The sequence below is a fragment of the Tamandua tetradactyla genome, chromosome 14, assembly GCF_023851605.1.
Source record: "Tamandua tetradactyla isolate mTamTet1 chromosome 14, mTamTet1.pri, whole genome shotgun sequence".
Taxonomy (NCBI): domain Eukaryota; kingdom Metazoa; phylum Chordata; class Mammalia; order Pilosa; family Myrmecophagidae; genus Tamandua; species Tamandua tetradactyla.
This window is the reverse complement of record NC_135340.1, coordinates 75,504,297-75,522,969: the sequence shown is the minus strand read 5'-3', so window position 1 is coordinate 75,522,969 and position 18,673 is coordinate 75,504,297. Positions and strand designations below refer to the sequence as shown.

Here is an 18,673-nt window from a genome sequence, read left to right as displayed (position 1 = left end):
CAAGCTACAATTCAGTATCCCAAGTGTAGTTAGAACTTTAAGGAAATAGATCTGCATTTGTATATAAAATATTTTATAATTTTGAAAGAAACAAGTCACATTTTTTTGCTAGTGTCCTGCCTTTAAAATTTTTCTTCTCTTTCCTGGTTGGGTACATAATGTTTGGTAACCCTTTTTACTATGTCTGCTTCTTTGCAAAGCTTTGTTTTTAACAATAATATTCCATGCTAAAAGTAGTTACTATTTTTTAAAATAAAATCATTTACTTGGTCTCTAATTGTCTATATTACTTGTCATTAAACAGAGTTGATCAAGAGCTTAATGGAAAACAAGACGAATCAAAAAGTGAACAGTAAGTTTGGCATCTAGTCCGAACAAGACTGAAGAATGTGCTGATGAAGCAATACTCTTTTTTTGCATTTATAATGCATCTATTCACCCTTTTTAGGTAACCTGTTACAAAAATGACTTGACTTTTTCTTAATGTACTTTTGTACAAGGGACTGTTCACTGCTGTATTGGTTTGCAAATTTATTGAATTTAGCTCCTTAATGGCTAATTATATTGTAATCATTTTATTATATATTGTTAAATGTCCGGGAACCACACTTTATATAAAGCGGTTTTTGCATTTGTTTATTGAATGATGCATCTTCTTCAGAAAATATTTATATTCAAAAATGGTAAAGGAAAGAGATAATATATATTTTTATGTTTTGAGCAATATTTTTAATGTATACCTGTCTTCTGGAAGAATATGCAAGTAAATAAGACCATGATTATGTAGAGTACATGTGTTTTTGTAAATGGTTAAGTACATTTCCTGGGTAACTTAGAAAATTAAGTTGCTCATAAGTTGAGGACAGTTAAACTGGCTGTCTATGAATATCCAAAGATCCTTGTTGTTCATGAGCATAATTTAACTAGAGTAGTTCTAAGCTTTTTTCTCACTTAACATATATTGTTCCTTAATTCAGAAGCACGAATACAAGTGCATAGCACATTATTTCCTTTTTAAACTTAAAGGCAAGTCAGAAAGCCATTTTTGAAACTAGAAATTCTAAGAGGCTAGGAATTAGATTGTGTGTATATGTATAAATGGAACATATAATCTTCTGGCCAAAAGTCAGAACTTTGTAAAAATCTTAGGTTTGTTCACTAATGTGAAAAATCTGTGTGTCCAGGGTATCAGTCCCCTGAATTGGCAGGAATGGTGGTGTATTGCAGAGTATGTGATGAGTGTTCACTGTTACTATTTCCTGTAGAAACAAGGGCTACTTTTTAACTGCTCTCAGTGTGAGCATTTTACCAAAATACTTCCCTATCAGTTAGGTATAATAGGTAAGTGTTTGACCTAGTCAGATAATTGTGTTTTTTCACATTTTTGTTTAACAGTAAATTACATTAACTTTGTAAATCTTAGAGCATTGCTATATTGTGCTCTTTTATTTACGTAAACATAGCTTGTTTAATTTATTCAGTACTTTTACTATATGTTAAAATAAATTGCACTTGTACCTCAAAACAGAGTTTACCCATAAAATCATTATAAAAGAATAGTCGAATATTTGTCATATACTTGTGTGACTCATATACATTTGATAAAATTAGTACCCTCCACATTTGGGGATCACACTGTTCTTGTGACCATCCTATGCGGTATTTTACAAAAGAACTACAGTAGCAAAATTGAAGTAGATACAAGCTGCGTTTTTAAGATTTATTCTGTCCTAGTCTGGTTTTTACCATTGCCTTTTTTTTTTAGCATAAAGTTATTATTACAAAAGGGAATTTTCCTTTACTTTTTGTCCTCATCAGTCATGAAATTGGTCTGCTAACTTAAAACCAATCATGGAAGATACTAGGGGATTCCCAGGATGAGAAATTCCTCAGCAGCCTCTTGACATAATGTGGATTCAACATCTTTAGGTAGATCTTAAACTAATGTCACTGTAATGAATAAAGCCAAAACTGTTATTGCTTGCTGAAATCTTAGAAACACTTTGTGTGGAAAAATATATTAACAGTAACAACTTAGGCATTCCTTCTTAATCCACTGTGTGAAGATTATGAATAAAAGATCATCTTGTATTTAATTGTGATTAGATTCTCTGTGTACACAGCATATTAAGTAGTCTTTCATCTATAGGACTTTATCTTCCTCAAAGTGGGCTGAGCTTTTTAAAGGTGGTTTTTTACCATATTAAGTATTTAGTTATTCACAAAGGATAACTCAACTCTTTGTGTTTATTGACTTTTGCTTCTGCAATCATTGTTCCTAACTATAAATACAACTTATTCTAAAAATGAAAAGTTTTTCTAAAATTTTGTATGTAGAATTAGCTTACTTTCTATTAGAACATTAAAATTCAGAGCTAACAGTGATATTAACACCTGGGATATAACAAAAGGGATGTGTTGTGAAACACTAGAGTAAAAAGAAACTGCTCTAATCTATACCTTAAAAGAATCGTGTGTATGGAAGTGCCCTACAATAAATATTCATAACTATAAGTTTTAAGATCATAATTAGTACGTTAGAGTAAGTGATTTATTAATTTTGCTATTTGTAATTTTTTGCTATATTACATTTTGCCTGATCGTTTCATTTCAATTTTCCATTACTGATTGAGGTGAGAGTACATATATAATTGTATTATTTTACCTTTCTAATGGAATCATGGATCTCAACTGGTTTGATTTTATGTCTGTCGCTATTTTTTGTTATACTTGGGGTCTGAGTGCCCCTTTTTACTTAAAAATTATTCATATGAAGCATAAATCAGTATGATTCTTTGTTCTGCTTGATCGTATTCCTAAGTAGCACCAAGGAAAAATGCTATACTTTCTCAACATCTAAGTTTAATAGTCTAAACTCAGAAGGAGATACAGGGAAATATGATTCTAAATGGGGCCTGGCAAGGCAATTGGGAAGGAAGTCAGCAAAACATAGAAGTAAGAGAAAGAAAATTATAAAGGGTTAAGGAGTCAGCCATTATATATAGTACCACTGACTTGTCCCTGTTAAAGAATGTACTGTATTAATGATAGCTAGTGCTACTGTCTTCTGGATCCATCAGCAAAACCTGCAGGTTACACACATGTGAGTAAGGAGATATGTGGAGCAACAGGACAAAAGATTGATAATACCTATGATGAGAGTTCATATTTTCCTCTTCTTTGTCTCTTCATGCAAGCAAATGTGAACAGAAAGTATCAACAATTATAGTGCTTAGATTAAAGACTGGATTATTTCTTATATTCCATGGTTGAACTATAATGTAGTCATCCACAATGGACATCACTATTTAGTACACTGCATTGGATACTGAAATCTGATGATTGACAAGTATTTTATCTGTAGCTATAATTTATTCAACTGCTGTTCTAGAAATTTACAAAGGTAAGGGGTCTGCTTTTTCATAAGAGATTTCTTTTAAATGACTATATAGTATTGCTATTTGGCTGTTTTTATGTGAGTGCTCAGGGAATTTGAAAGAGTATTTGATTTAATGAAGAAGTGGCCTTTTAATTTCATCAATTAATAGGTAAATTACCATTAGAATATATTGAATAGAGCAGGCCAGTTTCCTGTCGGTTGAAGAAATTAGAAATCAGTAACACCATTCTGTTTTATTTTCACCCCATCCTGTATGGATATGTGAAAAATGAATCACAAAACAAATTTGAGAGGAATGAGGTACATAGAGGAATTAATGTCATAAGTTAGGTCTACCAACTATTATGTTAAAGAGCTTATCTTGTAGAAAGTATGAATTGTGTGGTTTGCACTGCTGGGAGGATGAATCAAGAACTTATATTTGCATGGGAGTGCAAGCTGGTGAGGGAAGGGAGGGAGGGGATATCTCCTCAGTGTTCTAAATAGTTCAGAAGAATTACCTGGGGAGTTGTTCACCTTCCCTTCCCCTTTTCCAGACTTAGTGAATTCGAATCAGATCAGAGATGAGGTCCAGTAATGTAACTTTCCTTCTGAGTTCTAAATGTTAGTGTGTTTAACAGTGTAGAGTTTGAATAGAACAGTTAGTATGTTGCAGCTATATAGATCTTCTACTTAATTTCTTGGGTTTTGAGAACTAAATTTTTTAAATGCTATGGAAAGTTCACATAAAGCATTTAACAAATCAAGCACTAGATAAAAAAAAGTTTAGTGCTTTCAGATTAATGAAGAATGATGTTAAGCTTTTTGCTTCAGATAGCTGTCTGATTTAAGACATTCCAAAAAGATGTGAAACATTTGCATTTTGAGATTTTTATGCATTTGCACATTCATTTTGGCTAAGGAAGAACTTGGAAAATAACACTGAAAATTATCAGCTACCCCACTGTACTTTTTGTTTACAGACTTTCTGAAGTTTTATATATCCCTTAAACAGTTGCTTAATTGTTTATTTACATAAGCCTAGCTAGTAAATATTAGTGGTGTTTAAGGGCCTTTGATTGTACAATCCTTGGGGTACCCTTCACATAGAACACAATTCAGAGTTTGTTAGACACTATCGCACTTTGATATATTTCAAAATGTTTTTTGTTACCACAAGTTCACATCCTGTCATTTAAATAAAATTAATATACTGTGGTCATTTTTTCTGTTATTCAGATGAAGTTGCCTAGCCTAGAACTGTCATTTTACAGTGTGAGAAATTTAATTCTGATGAGTGTATGTGTGCAAGATAGTGATGTGGTCCCTGTAAGAAATACTAGGGTTGGTCATTATATACTAAGGAGATGTAATATTTTATTTCCCTTTGACCTGTTAGGAATGCAATAACTTGTGTCCTGGTTTGTTGCATATTACATTTTTTGCAACGTTAATGAATTCAAATAAATTAGTTGGAAACTTTGTTTTTGCCTTATTTTATCACATTTTTCTGTTTCCCATTATGTTACAACATTTTTACACTGAATTAATTATCTTGTAAATTTTACAGATAATTTTAGATCTTATTCGTGTTTCTCTTCTGATAGGCTGGGTGCTTCTGAATCTTTTGGGGTAATAAAAGAGTTCACCATTTTAAACATTATCTTAGCTGTAATCAAACCTTGTATCTTCATAATTTAGAGTTATTTTAATTAGTACAGTATCCAAGGATGAAATCAGCTCAATAAATTGCTGGAAACATGACATATATCATGAGAACTTGTTCAACTTCCTCAGGATTCCGCTTGGTAGTACTTGTTTTTTGCACTCCTTGATCATTATTCAGCAATGTAATGGCAAACTGCCGTGTACGTTATTGCTGCCTTTAATTCACAGTTAGGATATCATCACTGACACCTAAAGGAATTTGGGATTTTTGTCTTACATAATATCTTGCATTAGGCACAATATTTTAAATATAAATTCTTCCATGTTAAAATTCTTCATGAGTCATAGATTTAAAGCTTGCTACCTAAGTGAATTGCAGCCCTAGTTTGAATGGTAAAAGAAATAACCCTGCAATACTCTGCAGAATTTGTCTTCAATTTGATTATTACACGTTCTTCAGTAATATTGCTTTGAATGCACCCCGGGCATGAATTGTGTATCTATCAGTGAAGAATATTAGTCCCTGAAAATTATGATTCCCTTATGAACGACTTAGTAAAACAGCTTCTTTATCTTAGACTGAATTACTCGAAAATTAAACCAGTGCGCAGATTTAGTTTGAAGACTCCAGCCTGCGCCCCTCCCCTCCGATTCCCCGCCCCTCTCTCTCAAGTCTTGAGTGGTGTACAGGAGCTGGGCGTGGGGTGGGCGGGGCTTCACGGCCCTCCGGCGTGGTGTCATTTCCAGGTTTAGCGATCACTTCCGGGTCTTCGACCTTGCTCCGTAGTTTCTGCGGCTGCTGAAGCGGTGGGCGAAGTGGGTACGTTTCGCCAAGCTTCTGTCCGCTGCGCGGCGGGAAGCGCGTTCTCCACAGGTACTGGGTGAGCTGGGTTGGGTTAGGGAGGGAAAGTCAGTCTCGCGCTCCTTGCTGTCTACACCAGAGCTAGAACTGAGGTAGAATGGGTTTTTCCGAGAACGATTTCTAGGGCCTTCGGTCGGCCTGCCGCCGACTTCGCTGCGGGGAAACCTGGCGGCCGGTCTCTGGGAGGGGAGGCGAGGCAGCGGAAGACGGTTGCGTTTTGGGGCGGGAAGCTTGTGGTCCACCCGGCCCTCCGAGGCATCCCACCAGAGCGGAACGCACCTAGCGGGAGGTCATCAGCCCAGCGCCGTATTTTTAGCCAAGTTAATATCTTAAAGCATCCAAAGCAACAGTTTGGACCTCTCTTTTTCCCTTGCCGTTTTCACCTTACCCACCGGCCCGCCATTATGCTTACTAACGGCATGTCTTCATTTCTTGAACAAATGTTTATTGGGCTCCTACTTTGTGCAGCGGACTGTACCAGGTGCTTAGTCCATTTCAGTAAACGAAACAGTAAGAAAAAAATCGCTGCCCTCCTGGAACTTAAATTCTATCATATGAGGTAGAAAGTAAACAAAACAAATTCTATAATCTGTTAGAATGGTGCCAGTAAAAAAAAAAATATCAGAATAAGGGGATTTGGAAAGTTTCAGAGATGGGGTAGGATTTGCTATATTAAATTATGATGGTCAGTTTAGGTATCATTGAGTAGATGCTATTTGAGCAAAGAATTGAAGGAATTGATAGAGGTAGCCAAGTGAATATCTGGAAGAAGAGTATTCCAAGCAAAAGGAAAGACTGTGAAGAAGGAGCATGCCTGTCATGTTCCAGGAATAACAAGGAAACCAGTGTGGCTGAAGGGCAAGCAAGGGAGAAGGTGAATAGTAGATAAAGTCAGAGGACTGAATGAAATGGAAACCATGGGAGATTTCAAGCAGAGGAGAGATGTTCCAACTTAGGTTTTAAGAGATCACCCTCCACTACTGAGTTGAGATTAGAGTGTAGGAAGGAGAATGGAAGCAGGGAAACCAGTTAGATTATTTCAGTAATCCAAATGACAGATTATGATAATGTCTCAGGTCAGGATGATAATTATGAGAAAGGGTTAGATGCCGAACAGATTTTGAAATTCAAACTTAAAGAATTTGCTAGTGATTGGATATGGAGTGTGAGATAGAGGAGGGAGTGAAGGATAACTTCAAAGATTTTGCTTAAGTCCATAGAAATATGTTGCTATATCAACTGAGATGGGAAAGACACAAATAGAAATGTTGGATCCAGTAGTGAAGAGTTAAGAGAGAAGTCCAGGTGAGTCTGGCCCTGACATCATGGGATCAACGATCCCATGCTGACCAAAAGGGGGAAAGAAGTGTAACGAATAAGGTATTAGTGGCTGAGCGAGTTCAGATAGAGTCGAGGGGTGCTACGGTAACTTTCCAGAAACCTACACATCCAGATGGGCCCCTGGACCAGGTAAGTCCTGAAACCTAGAGGGGCCAACCTTTCCAGAACATCAGCTAGGTCCATCTCCCTACCCGGTATTATTGACAGCTCCGTCCAACATGAAAAGGTTAGAATGGCCATAGCCCAAATTCCCCTAAAGAGTGGGATAGAAAGATTAAAGGTGATAGTGGAGTTACACAGAGAAGGTAGGGTTTAACAAATGAGTATGATTGCTGAATCATTAAATTGATATTTTGTTTAGTTTCCAGTATCTTAGAGCAGCTAGAAGTAAAAACCTAAAATTACGGAATTGTAACCCATACCAAACTCTGGAATCTGTTCTACCACTAATTGTGCTGTGCTTAGAAATGTATTGCTTTTTTGTATATATGTTATTTTTCGTAAAAAAGAAAACAAAGTCAATTGTGATGATAAAAATATTTATTCCTTCTATCCTCCAATGTTCTGGAACAGCTAGAAGGAAAAATCTGAGATGAAGGTATGGTAGCCCATGACAAACTCTGGGATCTGTCCTGTAACTACTTGTTGAAAATGCTTTGAAAACTACTGCTTTTTCCTTTCTTTGCTTTGTGTATACGTTGTATTATACAATAAAAAAAAGTTTAAAAAAAAGAGAGAAGTCTGTACTATTTATGCATTTAGGAATTATCTACAATGGTATTTAATGCCATAAGACTGAATGTTAACACTTAAGAATGAGTATAGATAGAAATCAGCAGAGGATCGAGGCCTGCATCCTGTTGACATTAAAAGTTCAGGGAGAAGAGGATCAACTAACAAATGTCATTGAGGATGAACCAGTGAGATAGAAGACAACCCAAAAAGTGTGGTGTCCCAGAAGCTAAGTAGGGATCCTTTATCAAAGAGGAGGGAGTAACCAAAGTCTCAAATGCTCCCATTTGGTGAGGACTGAGAATTGAGGATTGGCTTTAGCAATAAAACTGGTGAGCTTGACCATTCAAGTGTTGGAAGTGAAATCCTGTTAGTAGTTTTAAGAGAAAATGGCAGAAAAGAAATGGGACACAGTAAGTACAAGCAACTCTTAGGAGCTTTGCTGCAGTGGAGAACAAAATAGGATGGTAGCTGGCAAGGGAAGTGGGTCAAGACTTTATATGTTTTTATAAGACAGGAGTAGTCCCATGTTTGTTTGCTGCTGAGAATGAACCATAAAGAAGGGAAGCTTTTTTTGATAGTGAGGAATAGAAGAAGTCATTGTGTTATCTGATATCCTTGAGTGTACTGGAGGAGGTAGGACCTAATGCACAGTAGAAGAATTGGATTTAGATGAGAGCATAAATAGCTCAACTGCAAAGACAGGAAGGAAGGTAGAATATATGGATATAGATGTTGGTAGATGATCAGATGTGGTTTTGAGACTCTGAAAGATTTCATTGCTTCAATTTCTTCAGTAAAGTAGAAAATTTGACCTCATACTTCTAGTATTTATATTAGCACTTTGACATACCCCCAAGTCATTTATTCACTCAACAGATACTGAATACATGCTACATACTAGGCACTATTCTAGGTAGTAAATATATAACTGAACAAAAGTCCCTGCCTTCATGAAGTATATATTTTGGTGGATGGAGACAGAATAACCATGTATATGTCAGCTTTGGTTATTGGTATGAATTAAAATAAAGCATTTAAAGGAGGAAAGGGGTAATTTTTTTTTTTAGGCCGTCACAGATGGCCTTATGGTGAAGTGACATTTGAGCAAAGATCTGAATCCTATGAGGGAGTGAACCTTGTAGATATTTGGGAAGAACATTTGCAGCCAGAAAAGCCAAGCAAAAGCCCTGAAGCAAGAACACACTTGCTGTATTTAAGAGCAGTAAGGGGCCAGAATGGAGCACAGTGAGGAAATGAATAGGAGATAAGATCAGACAGGTAGTAGGGCCTTAGATCATGTAGGACTAGTAAATCATTGGAAGGACTTTGTTTTTTACTCTGAGTGAGTTGTATTGCGGGAAGTTTTTGAACAGACAAGTGATGTAGTTTGATTTACGTTTTAAAAGGCTCTGTGTGGCTGCGCTGGGGGTACGGATAGGAGTAGGCAGAGGGGGCGGGCCACGGTGGCTCAGCAGGCAAGAATGCTTGCCTGCCATGCCAGAGGACCCGGGTTCGATTCCTGGTGCCTGCCCATGTAAAAAAAAAAACAGAAAGAAAAGGAGTAGGCAGAGGTAGAAATAGGAAGACCCACTTAATAGGCTATCACAGTAATCAATAATGACGAATAATGGTGACTTAGAGTGATAGCAGTGGAGACAATAGAAGTTGTGAGATTCTGGCTATGTTTAGAAGGAATTGCTGAAAGGGGGCAGATTGGATGCAGGATGAGAGGGAGAGGAGGGAAGATTTTCAGGCTAGAATACTAAAGACTAAATTTACTGTTCACTGAGGTGGGCAAAACAGGGCTAGGGCAGGTCTAAAGGCATAGCATTGTGAAATTGGTTTTGACAAATCTGAGATATTACTTGATATTCCTATCAAGTAAGTAAGTAGGCAGTTTTATATATGAGTATAAGGGGAGAAGGCAGGGCTAGAGATAAAAATTTGGGAGTCATCAGCAGTTAAATGGCACCTAAAGCCATAAACCTAGACAAGATAACTAAGGGAGTAAGGCATATACAGCAGAGAAACATTCAGAAGCCTTACAGCACTTCATTAACCCAAAGTCAAGGAGCTGAGGAGGAACCAGCAAAAGAAAACAAAAAATGTAGATTGAATGAGAAATGAGAATTAAGAATAGTGTTCCCAAAGTGCCCATTGAGATCAGAAACGAAAATTAAGAGTAGTGACCCAAAACCCATTAGAAAGTGTTTAATGAAGGAAGAAATGGTTGTGTCAAATGCTGATAAGGTGTATACTATGAAGACTGAAAACTGACAATTATTTTACTGGTTTTAACCTAATGATTATTCTTCAAATGTATCTCCTTCATTTCATCTCTAGACTGGGATCCTACACCTGACATTTGGTAGCAGCTCAGTAAATATTTGTTGAGTCTATACAGCCGCCCCTTTCTGAGCTCTCACCCCTCAGATAATCTTCACATTGCTGCCCTTTAGTCTGACTTCTGCTTCAGTGGCTCCTCATTACTTACACAGTAAAATCCTTGCACTTCTCCTGGTGTGACAAGTCCATCCATGCTAGCTCTTTCAGTCTCATCTCCTATCATTCCTGTTTGTACTTATGCCCTAATAATATGGAACAGTTTATACATCTCTAAATTATTTCATCCTTTGTGTCTTTACTCATTTTATTCTTTCAGCCTAGAATGACTTTTCTCCTTTGTTTGGCTAAAGGCTAGCTTTAAAAATCAGGAATCTTTTCTGAACTGACTTGTTCAGACCATAGGCAACTTCCATAGTTCCCTGTGTATATCTCTCATAATTCTTCTATGCTGGATTTAACTTTTTTGTATGTCCATTATCCTCTTGAGAATACAAAATTCTTAGGGTCGAGGGTGTTTCTTTCTGAATTCATCTTCCTCTACCTGGTATCTAGCACAGTACCATCTTCTTGGTAGGCAGTCTATAATTACTGAATTTTAAGAGCACAAGAAAAGGAAGAGGAAGGCATGCAAATGTGAGCCAAAAACTGTCTGGATCAGTGGCGTGACAGTAAGTAGAAAGGGCGGTGCACGGTAAATTCTAGACTAAGTCAGAAGACAGAATTTTGAAAGAAATTGTAAAGATACATTTTTATAAATATAGCATGCCTATACGATATAAAGTATATATGTCAGAGTCACTGGAAAAAAACTAGAAAAATCATTTTGAACTACTACTTGTAATTCTAAAGTTATTACATAGTAATTTGCAAGTACTGAGAGTTCTAATAGTATATATTAGACTATATGAGGTAGACTATATTACATACATAATTTACAGTGTGACTGTAATCTTTAACACTTACTTTTAGGACATCAATGCAAGCCTGAGTAAGAAAAACAATTTCTTCCTCCAAAGCCATGGCATATCAGTTATACAGAAATACCACTTTGGGAAACAGTCTTCAAGAAAGCCTGGATGAGCTAATACAGGTAAGAGACTAAAAATCAAACATTTTGATTTAGTTGGATCTATAATAATTCTTGCCTTATTCCAAGCACAGAGATAATGAGGTAAATATCTTGGACTGTTTGACTCAGCAAGTCAGTATCGTTGATGAAAAACCTTACCTTCCTGTTTATTACACTGTCCTAACTACAGGACATAAAATATAATGCCAATTAAATGATAGAGTTGAATATATCTAAATCGCCAAAGATTTTTGTAAACATGAAAACTGAGTTCTTGGTTTTCCCGTTTTCATATTTATAAGAAAGGTATATTCTATTTGCCTTTAAGATAATTTTGTCTAATAGTCTTTTAAAAGAGATTTAAATTAGAATTTTGAATTTATATTTCAGTTTAGGAGAATTAACATTTCTAATGTAAACTCCTTCTAAGACTATATTATTTCCATTTGTTCAGATATGTTTTATGGGCTTCAGTAAGACTTATTCGTTTTTTTTCTAATATAGGTCCTATGTTTTTTACTTTGAAGAAACTTGGTTCCCTCAGTTTATTGAGCGCCTCTTTCCAGACCCTATGAAGGAAAGATAGACAAAATTTTGTTCTGGCTTTGTAACATCACTGCATGTTTCCTTTTTCAAAATTATGTTTATGTCAAGATATTGTAAAAAAATATTTTCAGACTTTGCTTCTTAATTGTCAGTTACCGCAAGAGAGAATAAGGAATTCTAATTTAGAGACTCTGGTAAACCTTGGTTAAATTTTAGATAATCATATGTTTTTACTTATTTTAAGTCATTAATGTTCTTCCTTAAGAGGATTTGTGACTTTTACTTTTTTCAGTCTCAGCAGATCACCCCTCAACTTGCACTTCAAGTTCTACTTCAGTTTGATAAGGCTATAAATTCAGCATTGGCTGTAAGGGTCAGGAACAGAGTCAATTTCAGGGTAAGGATATTTTCCTAAATTTAGACGTTTGTACCAGTGCTTGCTACCAGTGTTTTTTAGAATCACTGCATAACTATTAATCATAATAGGAGGGGATGGCTACTCAAAATTTGGAACTTGTTATTTCTAGAAATAGATTTGATCAGTGGCTTCTTGACTTTTTTTACATTTATGATTCCGCCAAAATTATTTTATTTTTGTTTGTATAACCATATGTAGAAATCTTCCTAGTTTATCATCTAAAACCTGATTCTTTAATTCTAAATTGATCCACATTAATATATGTAGAAAATTTGTTCAGCCAGATCAAATCAGATTCAGTAGATCTACAAGAAAGACCGCAGTGGTGTTCTAATCATTGCCTTATTGGAGCTTTCGCATTTGGATCTTTTCAGCTAAAGTGAAAAGTAATTTGACATTTGCATTTCTCTTGCATCATGTTTCATAAATTTGTCTATTTTCCAAAAACTATAAATAATTCCTTGGTCTTGACCAGGACTTACTTTCCATTCTTGCTTTTTCTTTTCTCCCTGTTACTGCTTTAGTTTAAGCTTTCATTACCCTGCCTTCCTGGATTAGAGCAAACTCTTTTAATTCAAGAATATTTGCAAATAGCCTTCTTTTAACTTGTTAGGACATATGGCAAAGACAAAAAAGATAGTACATTAATAATACCTAATTTTCAAAGCCATATTTTTTGTATTTAAAATTTTACTGACCTAGCAATAGGATTAAGGGCTCATTGAAAGAATAGAATAAATTTCTATTTATTAGAAATGTTAAATTTTTTTTTAATCTTTATATGAATTCCATATAGGAGAGATTATTTAGTGGAAAGTTAGAGGTAAAAAATCCCAAGTATGAGAATAAAGTCTTTATTAATTTATTTATCGACATTTATTAGATTTAAAGTCAAAATCTATTAGGAGCCTTGAATTAATTTTTAGGGAAAAGAATTCAGACTGAATTGGTATACATAATTAGCTTTTAAAGCACTATAGTATGCTTTTGAGAAAATGTATGCCTGGAGATAAAATAGAGTAATAATAATAAGAAGAAGAAAACATTACTGGTACTGGTCCTAATGCAGTAATTAATAAAGCATTAAAAACTTTATTGAGGGCAGTGCAACAGTGGCTCGGTGGCAGAATTCTCGCCTGCCATGCTAAAGACCTGGGTTTGATTCCTGGAGCCTGCCCATGTAAAAAAAAAAAAAAAAAACTTTATTGATCAAGAAAAACAGCCCTTCTAACATCACTGACAATTTCCTTTTGCCTGTCTGTTTTTTTGATGATGTGATGCAGTGAACATGTATTATCTAACATTTTAAGATGTTATTTAAAAGAAATTTGTTTAATGTTGCTCAGTTCTGGGTATATGTAAAAAAAAAAATTAGGTAGATACAATTTGACCAAATGACTGAGTGTTAAAATTAGAATTTGGCCAAAGCCAAATGTTATCATATAAAAGGAACTTTTTGAATATAAAGACTAAAGTTAAAATTTCATTTTTTAAAAAATATATTCAGTCACTTTTCTGTACTTGAGATGCTAAATAAATTCTTGTTTTCAAGTGAAAACTGTGAAGAAGCAAGATATTTAAATAACTAAAAGTTAAATACAGTAAAGATTATTTTATTTCATGTTAGGGATTATAGTTCAAACAATTCTGAAAAGATTAGAAATATATTTTTATCTAATCTCTTACTTACCCTTGTGTTTAATTCTTTAAAACATGTTACCTCAAAAGTTATCTAGCTAATGTACTCCTAATTATATTCATCCATTTATTTCCTAAACCTAAATATTGGAAAGTACGTAATAACTGTTTTATACATAAAATTAGCAACTTTCATAGTCAACTTTTGTAGCATTTTAATTTTGCGATAAAATAAATGGACTTTATACATTTATACCCCAACATATAAGCATATAAATTGATTTTTCACACTTGATTATATCTAAAATGTTTTATTTGTATTTGGAGATTATTAAGTCAATGTGCTTGTGCTCCCATGCTTTCTCCTACACTCCCACTGCTTACTGGACATAGCTCCAACTCAACAAGTCCCAAATTTAATTTCCCTCTCAACCGGCTTTTTTCTGGGAATGCGTGTTACTCAAGCCTGAGCCTTAGGAGGTATTTAAACTTCTCTCTCACCACCCAATCACGACTAGTTAGTTGTCAAGTCCTTTCAGTTCCATCTGTTAAAATATCTCCACTTCAGTGATTGCCTTGCTGCTCTTGGAGCAAGGCAACTTTTACCTCTGGTTCAGCTGAGAGGCATCAGCTTCCCAGCTGGTCTCCCTGCCCTCCAGTCATATTGTTCTCTAATCCATTCTTCGTGAAATCACCCAAAAGGCACATCTGATCCTATGACTTCCTTGCTTATACTCCTGCACTGATCTCCCAATACCCTTAGGATAAGATTTTTAAAAGGTTCTCAAAGCTTCTTGGTGATCTCCTTCACCTTAAGGCCTCCTTACATCTCAGTTCTGTAGAATTAATACCCATTCCTATTGTTTCTCTTCTTTCCACTGTCTCACCTCTTCTTTCACTGCTACTTATTCTTCAGGACTGAACTTAAACTTCACTTTGTCCGAGAAGCTTTCTCTGCCCTATCTTGTTCTACATACCATTGAGTGCCCCTCCCATTACACCCATAACTTACTCTTTCATGGGACCGTTTTAATTTACTTGTTTTTCCTTGCTAAACTAAGCTCATTGATGACAGAGACCATATCTGTATTTCTCACCATTGTATACCCAGAGGTTAGCATAAAATAATTGCTCATATTTGTCAGATTCATTAAGCAATTCATTTGTGCCATTATAGTTGCCTGAATCATTCTCCCTTTGTAGAACATGTAGATTGAATCCAAATTTTGCTATTACAGGTAACACTACAGGGTACATTTTTGTGCTTAATGCTTTTTTCTGAATTGGGGGTTTTTTTTTAAAAGAACTTTTTATTAATTATAAGAATGTCTGCGGCACTGGGCAACGTATGTGGTAATTTTAGTGACTGATAGTAGTAATGCATTTATGCATTATTACAGAATAAAAATTAATTTAGTTTTTCTAGGAAATCCCTGCTTTTGTATAAGTTCAGAAAATTAATATACACAATAAAATATGTAGCTTGTAAAAAGTGCTTTTATAAAAGATTCACAGTTTAGCCACATGAGGGCAGAGAAATACAAATTCAAATTTCCATTCAGCTTTTCTGATACATAATTTGCAGACTCTTTTACAGTGCTGAAACTAGTCTGACATTTTTCAACTTTTACCTTAGCAAATTTATATAGGATTCTTTTTACATGAGTGATGTGATTAAAATTAAGGAAAATTTTAAGCTAACTAAGCTTCAGATAAACATAATGTACTGTTTTAAGAGTTAGGTACTTGGAAAAAATGGCTCTTCATGGTATGTCTGAATGTTTTGTTTTAAAGGGCTCTCTAAATACGTACAGATTCTGCGATAATGTGTGGACTTTTGTATTGAATGATGTGGAATTCAGAGAGGTGACAGAGCTTATTAAAGTGGATAAAGTGAAAATTGTAGCCTGTGATGGTAAAAGTAAGTGTTTGCCTAATTACTATGAAAGCCAATCTACGTGAAATCTTATTTTTTAAATCTTTATCTGAAAAGCCTAAGGGGGAGAAATGGTCAACAGACCAACCTGACTTCTGTCTCAGCTAAATTCTGAATTCCAGATCTCAAAGAATCCTCTTATTGACTTTGATCTCATGTGTCTGTGGACTATCTCCATAGATTGAATTTGGGGAGGAAAGTTAGCAAATTAGTAAGCTTTTCTTATCTTGTTTTGCAAATGTTAAATATTTATGAGGCTTTTCATACCACCTTTTTCTTAAGGTAAGTATTGATTAACTTTGACAGTTTATTATCCTCTGGTTTCTGTGTTGCTGCATATCTGTACATTTTATAGTTTAAAAAGTGTCCTGTAACTACTTGAAGAGTGCTTTGAAAACTATTGGCTTGTTTATTTCTTTGCTTTGTATATATGTTATATTATATAATAAAAAAGTTTTTAAAAGAAGTAACTTAAAGATTTTAAGTGACCATAAGCCTCTGAGCAATCTGAATAAACTTAGAGTCTGTGTGTAGGTATATATTTTACTTATAGGAACTTCTGTGTAGTGGTCCTTAGAATGAGTTATCCTTGCTTAAAACGATGCAAGATCACATTTTTTTTCCAAACTTCGATGGATAAGAAATAGCCTATCAGCCTTACTTATTTCACTGGTTCTGGAGGAACTTCTCCAACACAACATAGTTATTGATTTTCTAAGAAAATATCCTTGAGAACTCAAGAAAAGCTTAGCTTGTGTTCCATGTACTTTATATCAGTAGACAAGAATGCAATCTTAGAAAATTAAAATATAAATGGTTTGGCATTTTCAGGTAGAAGTATTTTTGAATAATTAATAAAATACCATTACTTGGTGATGCCAGATAAATGAGGTGCTACTACAAAGTAAGCCCATTTTATTCTGAAAGCAACTAGCTGAAGTAAAGTTGAGTTCTTAGTACAGAAACAGAGAGAAAGTAATAATAGCTAAAAATTTTTATCTGTTTGAGACCAGGATATTTCTTTAAATGCAGTTCTCTTTTAATTATATGTTATGGTCATTTTGTGATTTAAAATTCGGGGACAGTAGAGTACCTGAAAGAAATGTGGTTGTAATAGTTATATTAACAGAACATAGTAGTACTTGGTTTTTCTCTAGCATAAACATGAAGAGCTAAGCAGTCTTTATTTCTGCCCTGGAAAGAAAGTTATATAAGTTCTCAAGGTATTTCCATGGTCAGCAGCCCTCCAACATCACATACTCTCCCCCACCCCTAAAACCACTACCACCATTACTTCCTATTTTAGTTTTTTAACAGATTTTCTTAAAATATTTAAATTTAAAATTACATTGCTCCTTGAATTTACTCTTTCTCTCCTCTGTGTTCTAGATACTGGCTCCAATACTACAGAATGAATAGAAAAAAATGGCTTTTTTTCATGCCATCTTCTGTTATTATTCATCGCTTTTTGAAGAGAAGTATAGAAGAGACTTTTTTATTTATTCTAGCAATGCAGAAATTACTACACTGTGCTCTATTATCAGAGAATTCCATTAGGAAGAAGCTTATAACCCTGTAACCTCTTAATTACCTGTATTATAAAGCATGAAGAAACATAACTTTTTTTTAATGACAAATCAAAAGTTGTTGCCTTCCTAAGAACATTCTTTAATAAACTCATTTTAAAACTTAGAATGTATATGTTTATCATATAGTAAGATTAGGTTCTTAGAAGCCCCATCCCGTTTACCCCATTTTAACCCTAGTTCAGTGTGCTTAAGCTACCACATATGGGTAAAAGATAACCTTTTTTCTCTGTGTACTGAGAGAAGAGAGCAAAATAGCTTTTCACAAACCTATTACAATTTTAATAGTATTTCCCCTTTGCCCTCAGCACCTTAGCCAATTTGAGTTCTTTACCTGATGGGATGACCCTAAATTTCTTTCCTAAAATATCTAAGTATGTAGTGATACTACCTTTAGGGAGTTGCTGTAGCCTTCCATTAGTTTTTACTACTGAATATAGAAGCACTGAGAGGCACTCCAGAGAATTCCCTTGATAACTGGGATCAAGCACCCTAGTCAATACAATAACGCCCCCCTTTTTGTCCCTTGGCCCAGTAACAAAAGAACCCCAAATGCCCCAATGGGAGTCTCAGTTTCCAATTCAGTGAGATCACTGTTGGTTGCCTACTGGAAATATTCCTCCTCTTGGAACCTAAAACCTACAAATAGCAGAGCCCAAAGTTGTAGGGAAAGGAAGCAAAAGTTCTGTGAGTGGGTTATTAAATGTAAGATTGAGAAGAGACTTTTCGTACACCCTTGATTCCTTGACCCTTTGATTCTATTAACAATGACCACCCCTAATACCCAAATTATGGTTTATAAATACCATTTCACATTGAAAAAAAAGTAACCAACCAGGGCTTCTTGGAAAAATAGCCGACTAATGGTAAGGGATAAGAAATGTATATACTAGCATGAAAAAGTTTCTTGTATCAGAAAATAAGCTATCAAAGACTACTGGATTCATGTCAAAAAGACTCAGAAGCCAACTTAAAAGGAATCTCACTAGTTATGATAGGCTGAATAAAGGTCCGCAAAATTATCAGGTCCTATTCCCTGGAATCTGTAAATGTTCCTTACATGGCAAAGATTTTGCAGATGTGATGAAATTTAAGGATCTTGAGATGGGAGAGTTGCCTGCATAATCAGGTTGAGCCCTAAATGCAATC

At 35.0% G+C, this 18,673-nt stretch overlaps 2 protein-coding genes across 9 annotated transcripts in view; both read left to right on the top strand.

The window, feature by feature from the left end:
- The window catches only part of BNIP2 (BCL2 interacting protein 2), a 34,275-nt gene extending 29,412 nt beyond the window's left edge, over window positions 1-4,863 (top strand). For all 5 annotated transcript variants that reach the window (XR_013162421.1, XM_077128066.1, XM_077128068.1 and 2 more), the window contains one exon: window positions 305-4,863. Coding sequence is in view for 4 of the 5 variants with exons in the window: in XM_077128066.1 (XP_076984181.1) it covers window positions 305-356 (52 nt within the window). In the remaining variant the exon portion in view is untranslated. The remainder of the gene's footprint in view (window positions 1-304) is intronic.
- A 922-nt stretch (window positions 4,864-5,785) lies between these two features.
- GTF2A2 (general transcription factor IIA subunit 2) lies at window positions 5,786-17,633 on the top strand. 4 transcript variants are annotated; one of them, XM_077128071.1, is made up of 5 exons: window positions 5,786-5,867; window positions 11,301-11,421; window positions 12,239-12,343; window positions 15,797-15,923; window positions 17,328-17,633. In XM_077128071.1, exons 2-5 carry the CDS (start codon window positions 11,350-11,352, stop codon window positions 17,351-17,353), a joined length of 330 nt encoding a protein of 109 aa, XP_076984186.1. In that variant the 5' UTR covers window positions 5,786-5,867; window positions 11,301-11,349; the 3' UTR covers window positions 17,354-17,633. The 4 variants fall into 4 exon arrangements, with proteins under 4 accessions (XP_076984186.1, XP_076984184.1, XP_076984185.1 ...); XM_077128069.1 differs by having other exon boundaries at window positions 5,790-5,921; XM_077128070.1 differs by having other exon boundaries at window positions 5,800-5,928.
- The last annotated feature ends 1,040 nt before the right edge of the window (window positions 17,634-18,673 follow it).